This window comes from Phalacrocorax carbo, chromosome 3 (genome assembly GCF_963921805.1).
Source record: "Phalacrocorax carbo chromosome 3, bPhaCar2.1, whole genome shotgun sequence".
In the NCBI taxonomy this organism is placed as follows: Eukaryota; Metazoa; Chordata; class Aves; order Suliformes; family Phalacrocoracidae; genus Phalacrocorax; species Phalacrocorax carbo.
The window spans coordinates 64,450,968-64,476,357 of NC_087515.1; the positions used below are offsets into that span (position 1 = coordinate 64,450,968).

The 25,390-nt window shown below is 42.8% G+C and overlaps 1 protein-coding gene across 5 annotated transcripts in view; it reads left to right on the plus strand.

Annotated features, from left to right (window-relative positions):
• Positions 1–25,390, plus strand: part of NHSL1 (NHS like 1) — a 185,989-nt gene that overhangs the window by 62,230 nt on the left and 98,369 nt on the right. Inside the window, exon 1 of one of the 5 annotated variants that reach the window (XM_064447177.1) lies at positions 12,627–14,081. The exons of 3 other annotated variants lie outside the window; for them this stretch is intronic. In XM_064447177.1, coding sequence (XP_064303247.1) covers positions 13,877–14,081 — 205 coding nt within the window. In that variant the 5' untranslated portion in view covers positions 12,627–13,876. Of the gene's footprint in view, positions 1–12,626; positions 14,082–25,390 lie in introns of those variants that run through there. One more of the 5 variants, XM_064447174.1, reaches the window with a different exon arrangement.

Sequence of the window (25,390 nt, forward strand, 5' to 3'; positions counted from 1 at the left end):
CAATTATCCAATAATGAAAAGCCTGTATTTTTCTTGCTTCCACCCTAATGGGGCATCAGCTTGACAGGAGTGACATGAAAATTATTGTATGCAAGCATTCAGCACCCTCCCCAGGAAAGCATCCCTTATCTTGCTTTAACTGCATTCCTGCAGTGTAACTGCTTCCCTTACGGAGAATTTGGCTCAAATCTCCCCACCTGTAGAAATGTGTTTAACCAAAGCATGCAGGATCTTGAGCTTACTCAAAAAAAAATCTTTTTTTTATTTCATATTTCATTATTTTTAATAGCTCTTGAGGTTTGAACTTTTATGATGTTTGGGTTGTGTGAATTTTCCCCATCCCTCAAATTAGGTTTTGAAATTTTCTCTTTTCTTTGAAGATAAAAGATGAGACTCTCACCCAGATATGCGACTCCCAAGAACTGGGATGTGGGAAGCAGCAGCACAAATATGATTCACCCTGAGTTTTGCTGAAATTGGCAGTGCTATGAAAGGCAGGGGGGGAATGGGTGCCCATGCGTCGTGTTCCCTACCCCACCACCCCCATGCAGAGCGGCACTGTGGTTGCTCTGTGCTACCTTGCCTTCCTCGGCTTAGTTTCCCGCTTGCACTATCCTGGGAAGCTGTGGAATGATACTGGAGAAAATGTTTGATGAGGTTAAAGATATTTTCTCATGTGTCAGTGTGTGACTCTGACTAACACTGTCCATCACTGGAGAAGAAAGCAGGCATTATGAAGAGGCTGTGGGATGAGAAGGGAAGGTAGGAAGGAGGCCAGCCTGGTCTGCAAGGAGACAGCAGACCAGTTTTACAGGCAGAACCTGTAGGACAACTACAGATGAACCTCTGCTGAAGACATGCAAAAGCAACAGCCCTCTCTAAGCGTAAAACTAGCTGGTAGTGCCTAAAGGACGTGTCTGCCCAGTGGACCTGGTGCTGAGGGCAAGGAGGGTGTTTCAGGCTGCATCTTGAGCTTTTTTTCTGAGAAGGGGTGTGTATGTGTTTTGGTCAAAGAGTGAGCTTGTGCCCTCACCTCAGCTGCGAAGCAGTGACGTTTCTTTTCCATCAGGGCTGGAGGGCTACGTATGTCTGTCCTACCCTCTGTTCACCAGAATGACTTGTCCTTTCTTGTCCTTTTTTTTTTTTTTTTTCTTCCTCTCTGTGCTTACTACTCTAGCACAGAAATGTCTTTTCTGCCCTGTCTTGTAGTGGCTTTCTGCAGTAAGGTTTGAAGGTGAAGGTTTCCATTAAAAAAAGAAACACCCCAAACAAAAAAAACCAAACAGCTGTTGAAAGCCAAGCAGCAGGCAACAACTTTGCCGAGGGGCCTAGAGTTAAACATTTGTAAAGGAAATAAGGTTCCCTGGAATTAGGGTGGAAATACATTTCTGCTTAATTCCAACAGGCTACCCTAACAAACTGTAGTGTCTACAGTGGGCTGACAGTGTAGAAATAACCCATGATCTAAAAGAAGAGTTTACTTCGGAAGGCGGCTCTCTTAAATTATTTACCTTGGCTTCATTCTCTCCTGAACTGGGGAAAACATAACAGTGTTTCCCTCTCTTGATCCCTGACTTGGCTGGTTGCTGGGATGTTTTTGATATAATGAAACCTTCTTAGCACAGTAGAGAACTTCCAACACAGCGAAACTGATTGCCAAACTTAAAAAAAACCAAAACAGTCTGCATCCAGTAATGAACTTCCTGTGATGTTGGATGCCGCATCCCTTTTGTGCTGTGGCAATGACTTTTCCACACAGTTTCATAGTGTTTTGAAATTTTTTGTGTGACATAAATGTTCTGAGTGCTCTCGTTGCCCAACCCTGACCTCATTCCACTATGGAGCTTCTTTAGTATTTTTTCCTGTGTTGAAAACTATGGAGGACTTCAGGCATCATTTTCCCACATGCAGTGAAAATAAAGCACTATTTTAAAAAACCCAAGCTAACTCACAAGCAAAAAAAGCCCCCTGCCCCCCAGACTACCCTACTCCTACAAACAGATTGCCCCCATAAAGAAAGGTTCTTCTGTCTGAAAATCAAAGGGGTTTATATTTAGAAGTACAAGTTTAATAGGGATCCAGGAAAACTCTGCTCTAACCTTTTTCTCCTTATCAATACCCTGCATTGTCCAGAAGAGGATTGGAGAGTTTGTAGAAACCGCTGGACAGATGTAGTCTTGGGGATACGGCTGGTTAACCTGACATGCTCTGCTTCTGAAGGAGTTCTTGCGCTTTCAGTGCTTGTGTCTACTCTTCTCCTTCAGTTTGTCGTCCCTTTGGTTGTGCTGACACAGCTCTTTTGGGGCCGTCAGTTAGCTTGCTGCAGTGGTTTAGATTAAATTCCAGCATTTCTGAAAGGTCACGGTTGCAGTGGTGCAGTGGCCTGGGCAGGCCCCAAAACAGCTGTGCTTGCACAGAAGGAGCCCTGCCGTGCTGTGCTGCATTGCAGGCACTAGCTCGCAGAGGACAGGGAAAGATGGGGACTTCATCTTCTGGCTTTACGTAAGGGCAAAAGAAAAGGTACTTTGTAATGACCCCACCTGAGGGTACATCCTGTTGACTATGTGGGAGGGTGGGCTACAAGCAGTCTCCGGGGGGCTGTCGTAAGTTTGGGGTCCCCCCCCCGAAATACTTGCAGTGACCCATAGAGCAGCCCAGAATTTAGGAGCCATAAAGGAGCTGCTGTGTCTGTTTCCTTAGTTGTTTTATAAGTGTCTATAAAATGGCACGTTTTTTCCTTTTAAAAAAAAATTAAGAGAAACCATGCAGGATACTGACTTGACAACTAAATTGTGTCTTTTGAGATGGCCCATTCATTGAGGAAGGATGCTGCCAGGGTACCGTATATTTTAGCCAAGATGTGATTCTTTTTTTTCTTCTTTCTCGTCAAGCAATCCTTAGAGCTGTCAGTCTGTTGCCTTTTGCTGACCCTAAGCTAAACAGAATAACTTGTGATCCTGTAACCAGAGCAGTTCTTCATAAATGAAGGTCAGTTGGGTGAAGTGCTGTAACAACAGCCTGTAGAAACAGCCATAGACCAAGGCATCTTTTGTTAAGCAGAGGAATATTAACTACACTGAGAGTTCCTGAAAGTGGGTGGTTTCTACCGCCAAGCTCAGTAATGCTTTGTCGTAATGAAAAAACAATACTGTCTGCAAGTAAAGATTGAACGTGTCTCCTCACATCTGTTTGCCTAAGCTTGGGAAAAGGTGCCGTTGGATGAGAGGAACAAATCCTGCTGTGGCCATGCTCATACTTGAAGGAAAAGATTTAAACACCAGCAAATGCCAAGGCGTCTTTCATGAAGTTAGTTTTAATTTATTTTTAGACTTGATTAATAGTTACTGCAATATTTGCCTTGCACATTTTTTAATGGAACACTTTAAAAAAAAAAACCAAAACAAAACAAAACACCAACTTGTTTAATATGTGATCCCTTCTGTGTAATTGTGCTCTCATACAATGTCTTTGGTGAGAATGAACTAGCACAGTTTTACCCAGAATTGTTTGGAAGACACCAGTGTGGAAAGCAGAGATGACTCACAGTGCCTTGGAGGAAGAAGAGCTAGCAATTAACCGCAAAGCATGGTATTATCTGTGTGCCAAAGCTGGCTGAGAAAGTTAGCGTGTTTTCCACTTCACTATTTCAGGAAGAAAAGTACTGCGGAGAAATATTGGCTCTTTAAGCAATCTTGATAGTCTTGTCAACTTGATGACTTCAGAACAGGTGGCATGGGAGGCATGTGAATCAAAAGAAGGTGGTAGTTCCCATCTGGAAACCATTGTATTATTATTTGATTAATAAATACATGTGAAACATTCTTCTTATTTGTCAGCGGACTCCTCCGGGTGAACAAACTTGGTTGCATAACAAGAATGTGGTGTGTGATGGAGCACATAGTTAGATAATAAGTATTTCTGCATAAATTTATTTTCTGTGTAATCCCATGTGTCTGTACTCGTATTTCTTTATGGCATCTGTTTCTACTGCTGGCAGTTTTCCAGATGCCTGTAAATAAGGAATGTTTGTTGCAAGTGAAATAATAAGTATCTCTTACTTTTCAATGTTACTTGTTTTCCATTTGTGTTTAGTGCAGGAGGGTCCCCGTTGATGAAGGTGGCTTGACTTTACAGGCAGAACTCGGTGAATAACACAGCAATTAAATCTTCACTTTGGTTTCTTTACAATAAAAATCTAACTTTTAAAGCATATGTTGAATATTTTCTTTTGGGATGTGTTTTATTTACATTAGTTTGACGTTGTCTTTTATGTCTAACAGCCTTTACTTTTGCTTACACAGAGAATACAGTCAGAAAGGGGTTAGCTTCCATTTTGGGACCTAATTCTTTTCCTCACCCCTCATCTCCTGAAAGATACAAAGAGCTATTGCTGTTTTGGTGTGCTGCCCTGGGACTTGGGCCTGTTTTCATGGAGATCTCACTCTGCTCCACTTCTTCCTACCAAAGTGTGCAAGCTCAGTTACTGAGCTCGAGCCATGTTTCTTGTTTCTGCCAAGGAGAAGGTGAAAGACCTCATTAAATACTGGATTTGGCACATGGGCTGCTAGTTGTGCCAATTGGTTTACTTTGTTTAGTAAAAAGAAGGAAAAATGCTATAGATAGCAGGAGTGTTTGGCATTGGCCATAGGAGAAGTCATGCTGAAGGAGGTGTGTGTGGGTTAATGATGAATCTGGATTGATACTTGGTTTCCAGGCATCTGAAGAGGAAGGCTTTGAAGAACCTGCTTGATGAGGAGCTTAGAGTTGCTTTCAGGCTAGTAGGGTATTGCAAACAGATTGTCTTGTGGGCAGGAAAAAGCCCTAGGTGAAGTCTAAGCCTGTAATTTAGTTCCCTGGTTAACAGTGAAATGTCAGGGTGGCTTCATTTAAAAATGATTATCAAGGTGTGAATCTTCTTTACGTTGATGAAACTGCCTGAAACAGTGATTGGTGGTTGGCATGGGCTGTGAGAAGTCTGCTTTCTAAACTCTTTCCTCCATGAGAGAGGTTGATTTGGGATGTTGGTATTGTGGGAGACATCCATTGGGCTCTCAACAGATCAGTATCTCATGAACAAACATTTTTTTACACCTGTAATTTCAATAATATGTGATTTCTCTTTCACTTTCTACCTCTCCCACCCTGTATTTCACTAAGTAAATGGTATGCCAGCAGATGAGCTTTCTTTACATATGTAAACAAGAAGCTGTGGTGCAAATTACAGGAGATTACAAAGCCTTGATTTGGTTTTCTTGGTGCTGTGAGCAAAAGCAACGATTTAAGAATTGACGCTCTAGAATTGACACTCTCAGTTTTTTAACTGCGACTAAATAGCTGCTCTGTTGAGGCTGATTATTTCACATGCCGATGGTTGAGACGCAGTGTCAGATTATTCCTGCTGCTAGCGTGAATGTCCTTATTTATCCTGTCTTATCTTCTACTGAGGATAATTTGGGCTTTCATTTTCCCTCCTGTCCTCACCTTGTTTTGGCAGCTGATGAATAGGAACCCTTCCTGTGTGTCAAATGTTTTGTATAGGGTCTGCTGAGGAGGCGATAGGATCTACGAGATTGACCCTGCACATTAGTCTTTTGTATTCTCAGGTCTTTCTCCACCCAGAAACTGCTGTTGGTAGGGAAAAAATGTTCAAATGTTTCAGGGTTGCAAATTAGAATTAAGGTTGATTTCAGGCCTGTATATGGCAGAAGGGGAAATTGCGGGGGGTGGGGAAGAAATTTTGTCATTGGTCGCTGTTGGTGCTCCTGCTGAATACGTGGATGTGTACATATGGAGTGAGCACATGCACAGGCGCTCTGTATAGAGAGTGCACACACACATACTTAGGCCATATGTTCATTATTTTAGAAGTTTAGTTTTCCCTTGCATTTTTATCAAGTTTTTAACAGGGCTATTTTAATTGGGATTAAATATAACTATGTAGGACAGTAATTAAGACGCAAACTGTGTTTTCCTCCTTGCTCTCTATGTGTCAGCAACATTCCTTGTGCTCATCCTCTGCCTAGAAACAAGTTTCTTTTAACCTAGAGCCTGTTGTGAGGAAGAGAGATTGCAGCATTCTTCCAGGCGTGGCAGGGCTGGGTTTCATTTACAAATTTTGTCCAGAGTTGCAACACACTCCTGTACTTACCATGTATCAGGCTAAGCAGGCATGCAAACTTACAAATGAACTGAAAAAGCTCAACAGCAATCCTATACCTGTGCGCACACAGGCAAAAGTGAGCCTTCTGTCTTTCTCATGAAGTTCAGTATTTATACGTAGTTTACAGAAACAGTACATCCTTAGCTTGGTTCCTAGAAAAGACATACATACAACGTCAGTAAGGTCAAATAATTTTGCTGTTTTGGCTGTGAAGTAACTTCGAAAGATACAGGACTCAAGACCAAAAGATGTATACAAATGACATTCGTATCTGTAGGAAGAAATAAGTTTGTGTTTTGCGTGTCCAGCAGCGAGACCTGGTTATATGTAACACACATGAACTACGTTTTCGGTGTTGGAATGGTCAGGCCTGCCCAAGTGCCTCACCGGCTTCTAAAGTTTCCTTTTAGCATTTGATTATTGCAGATACCTAGTAAGATTTATTAAATTGCATATTTTGTAAGTCAAAGAATGTATAAATACAGACAGGAAAAAAGAAAACAAAACAAACACCTTTTGCATTCATAGGCCTAGTAAATAAGATGAAGAATGAGGATTTCTGAGATTGCTGACAATTCTTCTCTACTTCTTTAGCCACTCTCTCCTTTCTTGTTCTTTGTGGTTCTGTTATCTACAAAAACATTCAGATTAGTGCATTAATTAGTTTATGTTAACCAGCAGAGGGCTTCCACCTCAAAGCAAACAACCATATTCCCTCTGCAGTTTCCTTGGTGTCCTCTTAAGCAGAGAAGCGGGAAATAGACATTTATTTAGTTGTCTAGGGTCCTTTTCTGCTGGCAGAATGGTCCTCAATTTCACGGTAATGGATATTTTTTATACAGTTTGTTTTAACTGGCTTCCAGTTGTTTTTAGTGCAGCTGTCAGCATTTCCACAGGAAACTTGGATGATCCAGTAGAAGTTTTTTGTGCTTCACCAAATCTCATATTTCTAAATTTCTGATGTAACTGGCGTGTTGAAAAGTTTCATGTGCATATTCAGGTATTAAAAGTTATTTGACGCCCTTAGTATGAACATAGCACATGCTGCGTAATGTAGTAGGAGGGAGTAAACTGATCTTACAGTTTAGTTTAAAGCAATGCAAGTTGCATTTGTAAAGTCAGAATTTGTTTAAACTCGTGTTCATTGCAGAGTGCTCGAGAGGAGAAAGAAATATATGTGAAGTAGAGACACCGAGTGTTACAGAAAGCACACAGCTTTCCAGGGAGATAGGAGGTGCTGGGCAAGACGCGGGGCAGTTTTGATTCGGAGCGTTCTCTGTGTCAGCTGGGACAGCAAATTGGGGCTGGTGGGTGCCTGGTGGAGTAAGGGTCAGTGCAGTGCAGCTGCTGAGTGCTGCCTGACTTCTGTAGCACCTCTCGAGTTTCTCTCCCAAACCGTGTAAGTGACTTCTCATGTTTATCAGAACTGTTACTGGTAACTCTTGGTGGTTCAATGAACAGATGAGTGGCTGGGGTTAAAAAAACCAAAACTCTTGTTGAGACAGAAAACTTATTCCTTCCTCAAACATTCAATACTTAGATAGTTAATCTTCACGTGGGATGCATTGGCTAACAGTTGTGAATGGATTACTTCCCTAGTCAGGCCTCAGCTTTGGAGAGGAGGTGACCCTATGGCTAAGAGATTTTTAAAAAAGATTTTGTGTTACGAAAGCAGAGCCCCACAACACAGGAAGACTTGTGTAGGAACTGAGGCAGTGGCCACCGCTAGTAGTAAAGCAGTCGAGTGCTAAAGCAGAGATGTCTTAATTAGTGAGTTGTCACGCCTGAGTTAAGAACCACTAAAATTGTTAATTACATTTTAAGCAGGGATGATAACAGCTTTCTGTAAGCAAATTGCGAAAAGCTAAATCACAAGTGTGTCACTGTGGCTGTTCACATCTCTCGGGTGATGGGAGCGGGCTTTGCGGTGAGGCGCCTGGATCCCTGCTGCCATCTGCCGGCCCGGCCCGGCCCGGCCCGGCCCGGCCCGGCCCGGCCCGGCCCTGCCCGGCCCGGCCCTGCCCGGCCCGGCCCTGCCCGCTGCATGCTCAGGGCAGCAGTTCCCTCTGGTCGCAGCAAGGCAGCCGGCAGCTCCTGTTGCGGGGAGTTGCGGTGCCTTACGGTGCAGTGCTGGTGAGGAGGCCTACCTCTGAAGTATCTAAGTATTTGCACATTGTCCAAATTCATCAAAGTCCTGGTACTCATCTCCTTAGATTGTACGATGACATAAAACCTCACATCGACTGAGAGAACAGAAGTTTTTACCAATAAACATAATCTGCTTTACTTGGAAAATAGTTACTGGCTGCTATGAGGTAAAACCCATCTGTGTATGGACAAGGCTGAAACTCAGTGTGCTTCTGAGCCCTTTCCTCCTCTATCCCTCAGAATATCCATCATTCTCTGACCCAGAAAAGCTCAGTACTTGAAGCTGCACCTGCAGTCCGTGATTGCTGAACTCCTTGCACACTTGGAAGCAGACTTTCTCTGAAATTTTGGTTTTCCATCAGTCCTGGAACTGTGCTGATTAACAAAACCAAAAGCTTGCAAATGTATCTGTACCCAGTTGAAGCAGGTAGTAGCTTATGCGTGGCTAACTTTTGGCATCAAACTATTACAGAAAAAAAGCAGCATTTTTTTCTGGGTGACTCTGGTGTTCGTTCTGCCTCCCTTACAAATATCTTACTTTTTTTGCTAATAATCATGTTGTGCGAGAGTTCATGTTCCTTACCCAGTTCCTCTCTCACAGTAAGGGCGGTTTGGTTGGCTGGGCTGGAGTTACCCCCACGTGCTGCTGGTGTTGGGGGAGAACCAGGCGCAGGTAAGCCTACCACTTCCTAGAAACTGCCCCCCGGTTTTAGAAAATTTCCTTACCCAGGTAAGTACAGCTATTAAATAAGAGAAAAATACTGCCTGCCCTGATGCAGTGAATCCTTCTGAGGTACAGAAGTTGAAGGCAGGGAGGCTTGTGGCAGGTGCGTCATACAGACCTGTCCAAAAACTGGTTTATACTCTATGGCTGTCTGCAGTCTGACTCCCCTAGCCCCAGTAAAGCTGGAAATGTGAATGGGATGCTTGAAGCAGCCCTACTGTGCAGAAGCCCCTTCTCTTTTAGGTGCTCATTTATGGTGTGGTATATTTTTAAGTTGAAAAAAACCCAAAAGGATAAAATGGCTAACAAAACAGAAAGGAAATTTTCACTTCCAGTTAGGGCATTCAAAGGCTTTGTAATGGTTGCAATAGAAGCAATTAATATGCATTGCTTTTTGTGTGGGACAGGGCCTACTTAAGCAGGTTGCAAGGCTGATAGCCAGGAGACCTACGTGCTTTTCTTAGCTTTGCTGCTTATCCTTCCTGTGCAAGTAACTTCATTTTTGATCCTTTTCCTTCTTTACTACGGTTTCTTCCCCTCTCAGGTCCGTTCAGATTGGAAAGAGTTTCTTGCTATGTGCTTTGCACAAAAAGGGAGACAATCTTATCTGGAAGTTTCAGGCTCTGTTGTAATACCAAAACATTCTCTGTGGCTGCTTTGCTGTAAACAGTCTTGCAGGAATATGGATGACTTTGCTGGTTTGCTGCGTGAACATTTTATAGGGTACCTGTTAAGAAAGGCATGCTGTAGATAAAGACCTCTGGATGGAGGTCAGGTTCACAAGCTTTTGATAGCTACTCAAATTCCCAGGCATCTCTGCATGGAGATAATGAGGAGTGCTGGGGAGGTGACCATATGTAGGTAGAGGATCCAGCGGAGTTGGGGCAGTTTCTGGGATGGAAGGCCCCTCAGGGCTGCCAGGCACCCCACACCCTTCTCTTGTTGCAGCGGGAGCTGTGTAGGGAAGGGTTGTGTCTGCAGGTGAGGTGTTTTCAGTGGGCTTTTGACTGTGCTGAATCCAAATGGCTTTGTGACTGGCTGGTGATGAGTTGTTACCACCTGAAGGAAAACACCCAGGAAGCCTCAGAGAGGGGTGTCCTCTTGACCATTGGAGCAGTGGCTGCCGCAGGAAGCTGTACTTGTGAATCACCCGTGTTACTGTCTGGTTGAGTCATCAGAAATGATGGACTAGGAAATGTAGTAATTAAATTATCATGTGAATTGTGGCAAAAACCACAGCCCAACCAAAACCAGAGCACATCTGCGGGGTTTTGGGGCTGTTCTTTTTCTTTCTGTTTTGTTGGTTTTGTACACTGAACCGAAACCTTTTCCTTGCACCAGATTTTTTGTTTGCTGGCCTTAAGGGAATGCAGTGGCTGTGAGCCATGTACATGTGTATGCTGAACAACTTTTAGACAATTCTTTGAAGATCAAGTTGTGATAGATGGTAAAAATCTGGAAGGCATGTGAAGCTATGCATATTTGTTCTTGTGCACCTCTAAAAATAATTAAAAAAAAGAGTGAGGGGTGGAACCAATTTAGCTTTCTACTTCAAACCCTGTGTTGTTTCTTCTATGATTCCTCCATGGTTTTTTTTTTACTGAAATGGGCTTGTATGAAGTTAACAAAAAATAATGCCTTAATCTTTACACGAGTAACCTGGAAAACACAAAGCCTATTTACTTGCATGACAACTTCATAAAGGAGGAAATAGTCGGGTTGGGAAATGGTCTAAGCTTATTAGAAGGGTACCTTGTTTCTGTCAAATGGCTTTGTAGAGTGTTTTACAAATTCAATCCTGTAAAGTGTGTCAGATGCTAAAATTTCTAACGCCCTGGACTTGCTATTGGCTACTGATTAAAGCGTAGATTAACCTGCAATTCCATTAGTGTTAATGGCTCTCTGTATGTATTGTTTTTCAAACGGTAATCGCTATTTTCTCTTGATCTTGGGAAGTTTACTTTTGATTCATGTGTGCAACGAAGGATAGTGATATTAAGCTTACTGTCACCTACAAATAAAAAGCATTCCATGGTAATGACAGTATCACAAGGGATCTTTTCTTGCAATGAAATATAATAATTCCAAACTCTGAACAAAGCGTTGCACCACTTTGTATTTATGGTAACAGTGGAAATGTTATGGTCAATCACCCATGGCAATGTTTTTGCCCATGCATCATCAAGTTGTGACTCAGCACTGTGATACAAAGGCAGAGCTCCAGGCAGGTCAGGAAAATTTCTAAAATCAAATTGCTGCCAAGACTTTGGGCAGGTCTGTGGGATTTACCCTGGCATTTTGGGTTAACTGGAAAGGGTTTGCTTGCTGTTGCTTTCTCTAATCTTCAGTTTTTAAGTAGTGCTGCGTGGAGATGACAACTGTGATTCTACAGTTCCTACCAGGGTTTTTATACATCTGGCTCTGTATAATTTAGCCAGTAATAGCTGTGGTACTTTACAGTTCTCTGTATTTTGCAGTACTGGCAATTCCAAATGTTTGCTCTTTCTCAAAAGAAACAATAAGTTGACTTAAAGCATGGCCTCTGATTTTTACATTAAATCCTGCCTATCTGAACATGCACTGCCCCAAAGTGGATATTCCAGTGGTTGGATCTCTAGGGGTATGTCACCCCACATTCTCAAAATCTTCTTTTAAGTAAAAGGTCTAAAGAATAAAACCAAATCAACCCCCCCAAACTCTACCCTTGGTAGGAGACAAGTCTCTTGTCTCAAAGGGGTTTGTGTCTTTTTAAGATGGAAAACTCAAAAATAGAAGGACTTGATGACATAGGAAGAAGAGCAAATGTTGGCAGTGTGTGCTCCCATTCGCACACCCCCAGCCCCCACTCCCCAACCCTCTACACCACCACTGAGTTTGGGAAGTGTTGGAAGACCTGTGTATGTACACATTGCATTACGTCCCCGAGCGAGCTCAATTGAAATGCAGCCTATTAAATTATTTACAGAAGACAGTTGGCCAACCCATTGTGCTGTGTTAGTGGGAGCCAAAGGTCACTTTGGTGTGCCTGGTTGATTCATAGGGTAATCTGATACAGTACTTAGCTTTTTGCCTCCCAGTCAGTGGGTTAAACCTTATCCTCTTATTATGAGTCAGAGACCCATAAGTTTCAGAAGAAGCTGGAGCCTTTGTTTTTAATGGTTTTGAAGCGGCTGGGCACCAGAATCCAGAGGGGTGCAAGAGCATCTGCCAGGGGCCGGGGTGTGTTCTGCAATAGTGTAAATCTGACTGACAGCTTGAGAGCTGAAAAACTGTACCCTTGTTTTCTTAAGATGCTTGTCCTTTCGCTAACATCATCTGTAGCCATTAGGATGTTAAGGTGTTAATGCTTATTCTTCAGATAGGCAGCACTTTTTTGGGTTTTGTTTTTGTTTGGTCTTGGTTTGTTTGTTTGTTTGTTTTTTTCCTGGGTTCCTTGCTACCAACATCTCCTTGAGGATTCACAGAGCTGGTTTTATTGGGTATCTCATACATTCAAGTCTATTCTTTTGCTGCAACATACAAACTTGTGTGGTTTTGGTCAACTTGCATCTTGGTAACAAATCCCATCAAAACCCATGGGTATTAGGATGCCTTGGTATTGCCAACTTCTGTCTTCTTTAAAATGCTGCCTTTGCCTCCCCCCCTTCCAGGTTTACCCCTCCTGGAAGCAGTGTCGGTGTTGGCACGCAGGGCAAGTGATTGGCATTGCAGCAGCTTCTGGTAGTGCCTGACTTTTTAAAACCTTCACACTGTGGAGTGCTTTTTCCAAGTGGTAGTTTAAAGAGGAGGTGGCAGAACATAGCACAGCTGCGGGTGAAACCTGTTTTATAAGCTGCAGTCACACCAGTGAGTGGTCTCTGAAAATGTCTGCTCATGTACAGATTTTGTTTGTGTGTCTATGCACTCAGATTTTTTTGTGTTGGTTTTTTGTTTGGTTTTGGGGTTTGTTTTTTTTTTTTAATGTACCACCAAGTACAGAGGCACTAATGTTTTTGGAACACACCGTTCAGGATGCTTGTGGAGTTTGCAAGCTCCAGAAATTTATTTTTCCCCTCTCTCCAAGTCTGCAGAGGTGCACAAGTGCTTTTCTATTTCTGCACACAGGGTTCAGAAGTTTGTGCTGCCACCGAGCCATCTGAGGAAAGGAGGAGTTTTGCCTCTGTGTTCGTGCTTTTAGGAGAGTGAGCCTATCATATTTCACTCTAATCCTAAGCGATAGCCGTGCAGTCTGTTTTATTGTTAGGAGAGTCTTCCTGGAGCGCCTTCACCAGGCTTTTCACTAAGGGAGAGGAGGGCAGCCAGAACGAGGAGGCAGAAGTGTGGTCAGTCTGTCATCCCTGCTGAGCTGTGCCACGCAGGGGCATGAGCTGTGCCACGCTGGGGCGTGATCTCTGCCTGCTCTTCCCTCCTCGTCGGGTGTTTTTGATGAGCCAGAAGAGAGGACTGAATTGCATGCACGCTCCTGGGGAGCGATGCCAGGGAGAAGAGTGGAGCTGCAGTTCTTGCTGTTGAGTGGAGAATGGGGAAAACACGTGCCTTAGTACTACATTCTGCTCAGCCGTTACATGTTTGTCTGAGCTGCTGCAAGGTGCCACTTTCTGCTGCCTTTCTCCCCTTTGTTTTCTTTGGCAGCTCCCTAAGTGCTGTATCAAAACAGCTTCAGGGGAGCTGCACTGGCACGGTGACCTGCCTCCATACTGGTGCTGGCTTAAATGCAGCGAGGAGAAACCTGGACGGAAGTCGTACTGAAATTGTTTAGCCTCCCATGAAAACCGCTGAGAAGACAGGAACAATTTCAGAAAGGTCTGTTTAGAACCGAGGCCAGTTAGCTGGCTTAAAAGAAAATGAAAAAGGAGTGTGTTTCGAGGTCTTTCAAACTCAGACAAAACCCAGGCTCCCTCTCGCGTGCTGTAAGCTGGATAAATTTCTCCTCCTTGTCAAGGCAGACAAAGAGATTGTTTCGCAGCGATGGTGAACTCTCCTCCATGTGTGTGCAGCAGGTAGACGAGGATGATGAGAACTGGACCTACAGGAGCCAACAGAGAAAAGGTGACTTGCTTTGTCTTTTAACCCTTGTGATTGCTGCTGCCGTGTCTGCCCCTGGTCCGTGCTGTTGTCCAGCTGCTCGGGTCCCGCTGGGAGCCCGAAGCCGTGCGGGAGACGCAGGTGGGGTAGGAGGAGGAGGGCAGTACAAAAGCCTAGGCGCAGCACTACCTTGCCAAGTTTTTCTCGGGTTAAAACTGTGTGAAAGCTCATAGTAATCAACTGGGAAAACCTTTAATTTCCCTTCTGGGCAACATAAAGGTACTGATTGTATGGTGTGTAGGTAAGTTTTGTTTATGCTTCTTGTGGCAGATCCGTTGGGCAGGTGCTGCAGGAATCTCTCTTCTCTATGTGGTACCAAAAGCCATTTAAGACCCCACTTGTAACAGGCTGGGTGGCTTTTTGGATGACTACCTCATGGTCCTGCTGGAAAATTTTGGGTGTATTTTGTTTGGTTAGAGCAGATTGAGAAGAGGTCCCAGATGCAAAATAAAAGAGACGATGGCATGGTGATGGGAATGGCTCCACAGAGAGGAGGAGGGAGATCTAGGTTGCAAGATAGGCAGCTCTGAATGAGCCCATGACATACTCAAACCTGGAGTATATTTTATATGACACTTTTAAAAAGTACTTTTATTTTTTGTATTCATTTTTTTGAGTGGAGTTTGTCAGGTACTTACTGAAGCATACCTCATATTTACCATAAATCAAAACAAATTTCAGAACTTTGCCTCTCTGAGATGATGAGCTACTGTTACCAGTGCATTTACTGCCTGGTGGGCAGTGGGGTGTGTGTGTGTGTGGTTAAAAACGCTTGATAAAGTGATTTGGTTGTATTTTCTCTAGTGCTGCCAGAGCACTGGTTTGTTAATGGAAAAGTGTAACATTGGCTCAATTCTGCTGTAAGGTCACTGTTGTGAGAGCAGGCAGGCTCTCCAAGGACATTTGAACTTCAAAGGGGTTTTTATTTCTTTTTATTTCTGGGAACAGTTAATAGCTGCTTGACCAGAATTTCAGTTCTGAATGAGAATAAATAGTGGCTTCAATAAATGTTTTGGATGCAGAAACACTAACGCAGGATGTATACATTTGTGCTTTGCTCCCAGCACGCTAGGAAACTATTTTCATTTGTGCTTTGAAGATTGTTTTTTAACCCCTTTCGCTGCTGTAAAACTTCTACAAAAGGAGCTTGAATATGCAACCAATGGCCAATTTTTACTTTTGGCTGTTGGCATGTTGACACTGCTCAGCAATGTCAGATACACTTCTAGCACCTGTGGGAACTTACATGCTGTGGATCAGAAGAACCACACAGTCCTGCCGCTGGTCGCTATGTAGCTGCCATAAAGTTTCTCATGCTGCCTTCCTTCACCTGCACTCCCACCACAAGGCAGAGATGGAGAAGGAAGCTTTACTGATGGATTAATGGTGTATTAATTTTTCTGAGTGATTTACATAATGAGCCCATTGTACAGGCTGGAGGGGGAGGGCAGAATTCCTCCCATAATTGGGCAGCAAGCTATGAAAGCCTCCCTGCCTGCCTGTAGCAGAGATGACAATACGTCATTTTTGAAAGGAAGGTGGAGGGGAGGTATAGATTAAGCAGGGCTTATTTCCCCTTTGCAGGGTACAAGCTGACTTTACTTGTAAAACCTGTCTGGATCATGAATTTAACTGTGCACTTCTGTCTGACTGGGATCCTCTGCTTGGAGGGAGCTGACAACTTGGCAGGGGATGTCAGGGCTGAAGAGAGTTTGGGTTGTATACTCAGGTAGGAGAAACTTGTCATGGCTGCAGGTGTTTCACCCAGGGGTGCAAGTCAGGCTTGCACAGTGTCAGAGCAGTTTGAGTGTTGGTACCTGGCTGAGTCGTCACCTTGGGTTTGTATTCAAAAGCAAAACTTGTGTGATAAATGAATATTTGTGTTCTGAAATTAGCTCGCTCCATTGGTCTGTTGCGTTACTGCTTGCCAACCTTTGTAAAACTGAGGGCTCAAAACAATGTTATCTTTGGTGCTCAAGTTAAACACGTTGCTTAAAATTAACACAGACTAGAAAGAAATGGCATGCGCAGCAGGCTGGAAGGATAGCTAGTTTTATATAGAAAACCAGACTATTTACTTTAAATTAGCTGAAAAACTATTAAAATCTAATTTATCAAAATAATTTTGTCTCCAGTTCTTCCTCAGGTAAATTGATAAAAAGTTAAGCCTGGCAAATGACAGGTTCTTCACCTAACTATGCATGTAAAGGCAGGAGTGTTAACAGAAATTGGAAATGAAGGAATTGTTGTTTTTCTTTCTGAGCTGTTTCTCTTCCTGTCTTTTTAAACCTCTTATTCTTTTGCCGCTTCATTGCTCTTCCCGTCTCATATTGCATTCCCACGAGGCTGCTAGGTGACAGGCACAAGGCAGCATGTGTTGCGTGGTATTTCACCAGCAAAGTGGCTAATCTGCATTGGCTGCAAATGGGAACATGCAAACAGTAGCGAGCAGTGAGATTGGTTGGATTTGTCAGTTCAAAATGAGCAAGAAAAAAAGTAAATGCTAACTACGAACCTGGGGCACGCCCTGATGTCCTGTGCAGCTGAGCTCTGTGTGGAAGTCAAGCTGGGGGCTGCTGCTTCTTCACTCTTTGCTTTTAAAAGGTATACAGAAGTGCAGGGTGTTTTGGAACTGGTAGCACCAATTAGACCTCACATCTGATAAAGCAGATACTAAAACAGACAGTAAAAGTTGATATTAAAATTAAGGTTTGTTGTTCGAAACATTTCTTGCTCAGCCCTCTTCTTCCCCAGTCAGCTGAAGGACCTTTGAAATGAGAGCACACTGTAACGCCTGTGTTGCTCTTCTTTAATCTGAATTTTTTGTTCAGACTTCATACTTTTCTGGGGTAGCAGAAGTTTCCTTTATCCTAGAGTGTGTATGTAAAATGATTTATTTTTTTTTAATTTTTATTATTCCCTATGCATGCTCCAAGCATCAGGAGTGGCAGATGCCGGCCTTTGGGGTCAAGTGGCTGCTCTGCCGCCACTTTGGTCAACAGAGCCTGCTGGTAGGGTCCTGTAGGCTCATGAGGCAGCTTTGTGAGCACTCTGTAACTTCTGTGCCTGAGGGATAACAGCCTGGTTTCCCTCACAGAAGATACCTGTTGAATGACACCCACTGCTAGTACAGCTGCTTTGAAGAGGCAGGTGTAGGACCAGTCAGAGTTGGATTCCCCCCTTTCCCTCCCCCCCAGGCTTTTTGTTGGTAGACATTCTAGTTTTCATCTACTTCTCTCTTCCAGTGGCGCGGCTTGCTTCCGATACGCTCAGTGGGAACCCAGGGAACACCTTGATGTTTTGCAGTGGCTGAGCCTAAAATTCCCACCAGCAGCCGGGCTGGTTTGCTTGTTCATGGTTCCTGGAAAACCGAGCAGGTTCTGGTTTGGGGGCTGTTCCCCGTGTCTTGGTGCATTTCTGTGTGTGCTGGGGTGTAGTAGTAGGTGCGTAAAACAGATGGCATGCTGCCTCTGCTCCCAGGTGTTTTCAGACTGAAGCTCAGAGCATTTTTTCCTTTAAAAAACACATTACTGAAAAAACACAAGAGTTTTGCTTTGAAACTGAAGTAAAGGTGCTTGTGTGCATTGCAAAGGGTTTCTGACGAGTGGAAGTACATAACAGTCATTCATGTGGGCCTGTGCTGCTTACCATGAGCATAACACAGCAAGTTAACTTTGAATAGAGATAACACAAGTCAGTTTATGTCAGTTCTCACCATATTTACTTTGACTTTGCAGAAAAGGAGGTGAGTCACATTTCAGCATCAGAACATCTTACCAAGTTTTGCTGACCTTTTGGTTTTTTTTCTTTTTCCCCCTCCTGCTTTCTTCCTTCCCATCAGTTTTGGGGGTTGGAAAAGGAGACCATGTGACAGCACTGCTCAGAGCTGCTGCCTTCATGGCCGGTCTTGCTGATCTCCCCACTGTGCTGGCAGGGATGCAGAGAAAGGGAAGATGTTTCTCTGGGGTTGTTAAATATGCCTGAGTTAGTGACCTTATTTCTTCTGTTATTTATTCCAACAGTGATCTTCTGTCCATGTGTTGGAGAAGCACAGTTAGAAGTTAGGTCTGGCCACAGGTGGCAATGCACCAAAAGATGCTGTTACCCAACAGGGAGGCTTTCCCCCACCCCAGTTCCTGTCTCTGCTTATTGCTCTGATTTTTTTCTACCCTCTGCCTCCATTTCACTTGGTCACTTTCCAACCTTTCTGCATCATGAGAAAGATAAAAGCCTTGGCTGCTTATACTGCAGGCTGTCCTACCTGGAAAACTTACTTGGAGTCATTAGTCAGAGAAACCTCATTTCCAGGTAACGCAGTCTTTTAAACACTGATCAAACCCAGGTCAAAAAGTGGCAGCCACTCGCTTTCTGCTGTCTTCTGGCCAAGTCTCAGTCCTTAATATAAAAGTGTGTAGAATGCCCAATTTTTCCTTGCAAAACAGTCTAAATGTGAAACTTTAATGCCAAGAGTTCTTAAAATTCATATGTGGCTACTTGTGGGCTCAGCCTTTCATGTCCTTGTGGCATGTCCGATGGAAGTAATCCTGATGTCCTGATGACAACTCTTACTGAAGCTGTTGGTTAACTTCCTAACCACCCACTGCATATTACAGTCTGAGAACATCACAGTTACTAAGGGGCTGAATTCCACAAACCGAACAATGAATTTCTTCTGTCACAGTAGCTGCCTTATTGTATCAGTAAAAATTATGTTCTTTAGCTCTATGGTGTGGTCGGTTTGAACATGTATCAGCTAAGTTTGATACTATCAGAGGAGTTTTTCTTCACATTCCAGAGGCAGAGTCAGGACTCAAGACCTGTGGTTTTTGTAATACTGAGGAGTTTGTATTTTCAGTGTTTCCTGTAGAAACTCGGTGTAGAGATTTGCAAATCTGACGTTGTCTAACTTCAGCATCAGAGCATCAGCTTGGTCTCTGTCTAAAGTCCAAATGAGTTTTTAAATTTTGTTTTTTGTCAAGTCGTGAACACAGTTCACAAGGGGGGCTCAGGGCCAGAGCAGTAATAATTTTTTTTTTTTTAGTAGTGAGATGTAAGAGTAGCAAGAACTAGTAAGTTCCTATAAGCAAAATTACTGAATCCAGACTTGCTGTTGCTATTTTAAGGTAAAATCATTTAATGGGGCTTTTTCTTCTGTATGTTTTTGCACAAGATCTTGTGTTCAATGGGGGAAAAAGTCATGTCAGTTACTGCATAGATAAGGGCCCAAAAAGCCAAAGGGGGCTGTTAGCATTTGTAGAAGAAGTAATTTGTGATGGATGGTAGTGTTGGGGCATGTGTATCTGTGAGAAGGATTCTTGAAGCTTTGGGCAAGTCCATAAATAATCATGCATGGAAACCTCAAAAAGCATTAGCGTAAGAGACTGGAGTAACTCCAAAACAAATGTTATATGTTTCATATACCTTTTTGTGGAAGACACTTTTTTTTTAAATGAATGTTTTATAGACACACGATTTTGCATCTATGAGCACACATATACAAATTTAAATATTTGAGTGGAAAAAATTAGAGATTTGATACAAAGGCCAATCTTCTACCTTGTCATACCTCTTACATGTTGTAGGTTCTGTATGAAAAGATAAAACTGGATATAGTTTTACACATTTGTAACAATTTGCCTATACAGTCAAGTTTGCATATTAATATTTGCGGTTGAAGCTGTTGGCTGTCGTGCTTTTATGGAAGCAATCCTCAGCTGGGAGCAAAGGTACCACTTAAATTACTGAGACACGTACTATTTGTCTTAGCATGTCTGTATCATGGCACAGCAGAGGATTCTGTAAAATTTTCATGCTATACAGCAGCAGTCGAAACTTTTCATGCTGGTAAAACAGCTGGAGACAGTCAAAAGTCCTGCATTTAACTACACCATGAAGTAGGAACTTTTGTATGCTTGTACGTAAATGCAAATTTAATCAAAACTTTGCCTTCTTTCCCATGTCTTCTGGTAAATATTGCCATACATGGGAATCTGGAAGTGGTTTTGCTAAGCAAAAATTTGTAAGCTACAGAAACAAATTAAGTTTAAATAAGAAATGTTGGTATGTATCACAGAATCATTTGTTCAAACCCACATCTCTACTTCTGCTTTATCAAAAAAACATGGATCCAGCCATCATTGCTATTTGTTCTATAAAACCCTTGCCAAATTTCAATCCTTTGCTATTTTTACAGTATGAATAACTTCTATTTAAAAAAAAAAAGTTGTTCTTTGTCATCTGATCAAAACCTTCCACGTGAAAATAGAAAGAAGAAAAAATGACTTGCTATGACCGTAAACATTTGCTGGTGTCCTTCCCTCTTTCCTGGCTGCTGTCCTGTTGTGTCCATTCCTCTCCAGGAAGCAGGGGCTGGAGAACTGCAGTCTTGCGCTGAAGGAGGTTTCCAAGTAGATTTCTTTTTACAGTTGTGGCTCGTTTCACTATTTATACACTGTCTACTCAAAGAGTCATAACCTCTTACTAATATACATTTACTGTGTTGAAGGGTCTTAATCTCTTAGGGGATTGTGGAATCTTTTTGTTGTGAGGAAGGAGTTGAAGGGAAGAACACACTTGTACCTTGTTACTGCGGGGAATCAACAAGTCAGAGCTGCTGTTTCAGAAGTGTGCTTTTGTTAGATGAAGGGGAAGTTAACCGCTGGTATTTGAGAACCGTGAAGCTCCCTAGGTTGCTGCTCCTGCGGCAGACGCTGGTTCCTTCTGGGCAGCTCTGTGCTGCTGTGAAGTGAGACCCTGACTGTTTTTCCCATCTGTAGCGCACCTTGAATTTGACTTGCAAAGTAGCTCCAGTAAGAGTTTTCTTGGCTGGTCGCTACAGAAGAGCGCAGTCTTGGGAAATGCAAACAAATTGAGCAGCACCTGACTTAACCCTGTGTTTCCAAAGTTCCAAGGATGTCTCAACCCAGTTTGTCTTGCCGTTTCGCTTTACTTGATGTCTGGGTTAGCGCTGTAGCTAGGGCAGTGCTCTTCACAGAACAGCACGACCTTTCTTGCTTCTTTGCAGCAATGAAGAAACGCATAGGGTGCTGTGATTTTTCCTTCTGAGAGTGTTTCGTTTTGACCTTTATGAACGGTTTAAAGTTTTATTTCATGATGTAATCACTTCTATATGCTTTTATACACTTTATATATTTTTTCTTATTCTTCTCGTTCCCTCCGAAGTCCAGCTAGTCCTTAGGCTAAAAACTTGGGTGAATGTTTCCCCTCAGCAGAGGGTCAAAACTGATGTCTCCTGACCTTCACATTTTGCTCTTAGCTAGCTCTATTTTATAAAGCAGACTGGATATTTTCCAGTGAGACATCATATGAGCTGAAACAATATGCTGTATGTGCTTTCTAATGCACTGCTCATCGAGTAAGAGAATACGTGAAAATTTATGTTTCCATGCACTTGTTAGCCAACTGTTTGGTGAATTGTCCTCTAAAACTGAGGGGGCCTTTGTCTCTGGTGTGGTCATAGCTCACCATTCTGGCAGGACATTGCAAACATTACAGCTACTTTTTTTTCTCCAATCTCCATTACAAATGAAAAGGAAGGGAAGTTGGTTAAGAATGTGGCTGAACAACTAAAGTTAATGAATTTTGCAAGAGTCTATTTAGCTTCTAGTACAATATTTGGAACAATTAAAAAGGGTGGATTTGAAAGTTTTTAATTTAAACAGTGAAATACATTTTATTCTTGTCTTTCAGCTGCAGAATCTCAATAGAAATAAAGAAATTAAACTCTGCATTTTCCATCCACCTGTTTTTTGCTGACATTTGTCTATTAATTTATCTACTAGCCTTGCTTTCCCGCTTGTAGGTAGAAACCCCTTTGTTGTCTTTTTCTGGGGAATGGAAATGGAAGCTCCTCTATAACCTTATATGTAGCTTGTTTCAAAGCCTGTTAAAATATAAGGCATAGGTGCTTATGATATCTATGGAGGTGTATTTTCAGCACGTGAGCATGTATGTTAGGAACATAAGAGTATGGTGTATTTTTCCATCCCAAGGAACGGTAATTAATATGTGCACCCTCTGCTCCTTCTATAGCTTCCCTTACATATGGTATGGCAGCTTCTGCTTGGCACTTTATCTCTCTGAAGCAGATGGATTCCCTGGACATTGAGTCTTGATGAACTTGCAGTGTACCGAAGGCAGTTATGAGCTGTGAATTAAATGCATTGCAACTGGTGTATCGCTTGCCCGTTCACTCAAAATGAAAAGATGTGACAAGTAAAGTTGCTTGGAAGTTGTCAAATCAAACACCAAAGCAGAAGGGTTGAGAGGGCTGCGTATTGCTTGATAGTAGCTCATGGAGATATTAAATAGAAGTTATCTCCAGTTGCAGTTTCGCCAAGGTAACACAGGTCCATAATAAAAGTTCACGTGCATTTTTGTGCATGCATACTGGAAGGGAGGTCGAAGGCAGAGACGTGACCCCTCTTCCCACTTCTTACATGAACTGTGGGCCATGTCCATTAGCTATGGTACAAGAAGCTGTGTTTTCCAGTTGGCAGGTCAGGTTTGATAGGGATGGCTGCTGGAGGCAAGCATGGCTTGGCCTCCTCACTGCTTCGCCCAGCAATGGCACCTGCCCACGGGGCACCATGTGCCTAGGTGCACACAGCATGTCGCTGTCGGCTGCGTCCCACCAGACCCGCTCCTGTCGCCTGCTGCCTTCCTCTCCTTTCCCTTGCTTGCATATGTGAATTTTCGTACTTCCCTGTGGCTTTGTTTTATTTTGCACATGCAGGTGTTTGCTCCCTAATGCAGTGGGGGATGCTCATGGTTTACATAATTGGCTTAATACTCTGACTCACACTCTTGTAGGCACCTCGCTAGTGACTGTATTAATTAAAGAGGGACCAATGGAAAAAACTGGCTCTTAATTTCAGTTCTGTCATCCATGCCTAATTTCAGTGCCTGAAATAGGTATAGAAACTAATGAATAGTGGAGGCTGTTGCCTTTTAGAAACTGAAATTTGTTTGTACTTGCTTGTAATTTCCATGGAGTCTTTTGTATCTGTTTTCCTCCCTTGTAGTCAAGACTGCTGGAGAGCTGATGAGTAAGGGTGACTGATTATAGCATACTGTACAATTACCTGGAAACCTTCTTCCAGGAGTTATTAACACAATTTTATTAACCTTGAGTGATACATTTAATGCCATATATGATAAATATGGCATTTTCATTTCAGAATTAAAATGAGGTCATTGTGACATGCAGTGGTATGAAATTATATGTTTGACTTGTAGCCAACTTGACCTGCTTTTGCAAAGGGAGAAGACCCACTGCGCTCAGCAGCACAACTCCATCCACTGGGGTGCTGTCTGCCTAAGACAGTGGAGCTGGACCAACACTGAGGAGGCTGCAGCTCCTCCACAGCCTCCAGCAGATTGTGATTCAGCTGGGACTGCAGGAAAGGCAGCAAATCTATTAAATTAATCAGGTCAAATGAGAAATAACTCATTTTGTTCTTCCTACTCTGCGCTGACACTTCACACACGCATGTGTCAGAGCCTTACTGAAGAAGCAGTTGCATTTCTACCCCAGGGGTGGTGACAGAAAATGCCGTGGGGCTGGCTTGGGTTTGTAGCAAGAAGGGGGCCAGCAGAACAGATGGTGATTCACGAATATTTCCCATTGCAAGACCCAGGTGAAGCTACAAACCACTCTGTCACCCTGCACAGTAACTGTGCACAGTTACTGATGAGAGTGCTGGTTCAGTTTGCTACCCAAGGACAGCAAATGCCCAAGTGCCAATTCTTGTCATTCATTTTCAAGGATTTGAGTGTATTTTGGCCCTGCCAAGAGAGACCTGCTTAAAGTACTGCTGGTTTTAGTTCAGTATTTCAGTGAACTATTTCTGGTCCATTAAGTAAGCATTCTGACGGTGTGAATGAAGACAGGTCCCCAGCTAGTACTGATGGCACGCCTGCACGGTTGTACCCCTGAGGTCAGAAGAGAAACTGATTTTTCTGTTTGCTTCATTGTGTTTCTCTGGTGTGTTTCAGTCTTAGGGAGTTTTCTGATAAAAGATGATTGCTCTGTATTTGGTGACAATGTGCTGTAACTGCGTATTTCAGGAAACAACCTGTTCTTTTCTCCTCCTTTTTGTAGGATGGTGTGTAACGGTACAGTTGTCTTTAGATGCCAGGATGATAATAGGGTAATTCAGGTGCCCTTCCTGCTGCCTGTGATTTTGATATTCCCAGTTACCCAGAGGTGGCCTTGGAGCATTCCTTAGTGGCTTGTTGTTACCAGGGCTAGTGAAATACTGATGGCATCACTCTGAAGGAGCAAGCCATGTCAACCGGTGCCACAGCTGCGGGGATTTTCTGGAGTGGTACACAGGTGACTAGGCAAATGAAAGTGCGCACAAGGGGCTTTTTTTGTTTTGTTTTGGTAGTAAACATTATCAATTAAGCCCTGTTGCATCTCTTAATCAAACATCATTTGGTATGCAACTCCTGCAAAACAGTGATTTATTTATTTATTTATTAATTTAGGAGCAGGTCTTTTAGCATCAGATTGAAATGACTGGATTGCCTCTTGTTTTTTCAGGCTTTTTCTTCAGAATTTCTACTCTAGCCTCCCTTTAAATTTACGACTGACAGTCACTGTCTTGGTATAACTAGTTTTCTCCTTGACATGTGGTAAGCCTCTACACACTCTGGTCCTCCCCGCACAACCAGGAATGCTCTCTTTGTTCGACTTCTGCGGCAAAGAAATTCCTGAATGAATTTGGAGAAGTTGGTTACAGATTCCTTTCTTGACCTACAGCAGCTCTTAAAAAGATTTTGCCCTTTCTGTGCCCTTTGTCTGAAGAGTGAGGGAAACAAAAGATAAGGCGAACTAATTAGTGACCTCATTGTATTTGTTTTCTTCCTCACTTAAGGTAGAAGACAGCCCATTCCTAAAACCATTTATTTTATTAATTTTAATGCAAAGCACTTTGCACCTGCAGACATTGCTGGGTTTATTACAGAAGAACTTTTTGTTTGTAATAATGAGAAACCGTAACACAATTTCACAAATGCTGTGTGTCGTATCTACTTGAAAACTCCACAAGTATAGCTATAGCTACGGTACGAATAGAAATCAAGTTGTTTCATTGAAAATCGTCTTTTGATGAAAAAAACCAGACACATAGATAAAGTATTTTACTTTGGCTCCTGAACTTACATATGACTAATGTGGAACTATGTCCCTCCTTCAAGTAAGAGGTGAGTGCTTTAGGTTTAATTCTGTAGGGAAACAGTTTCAAATG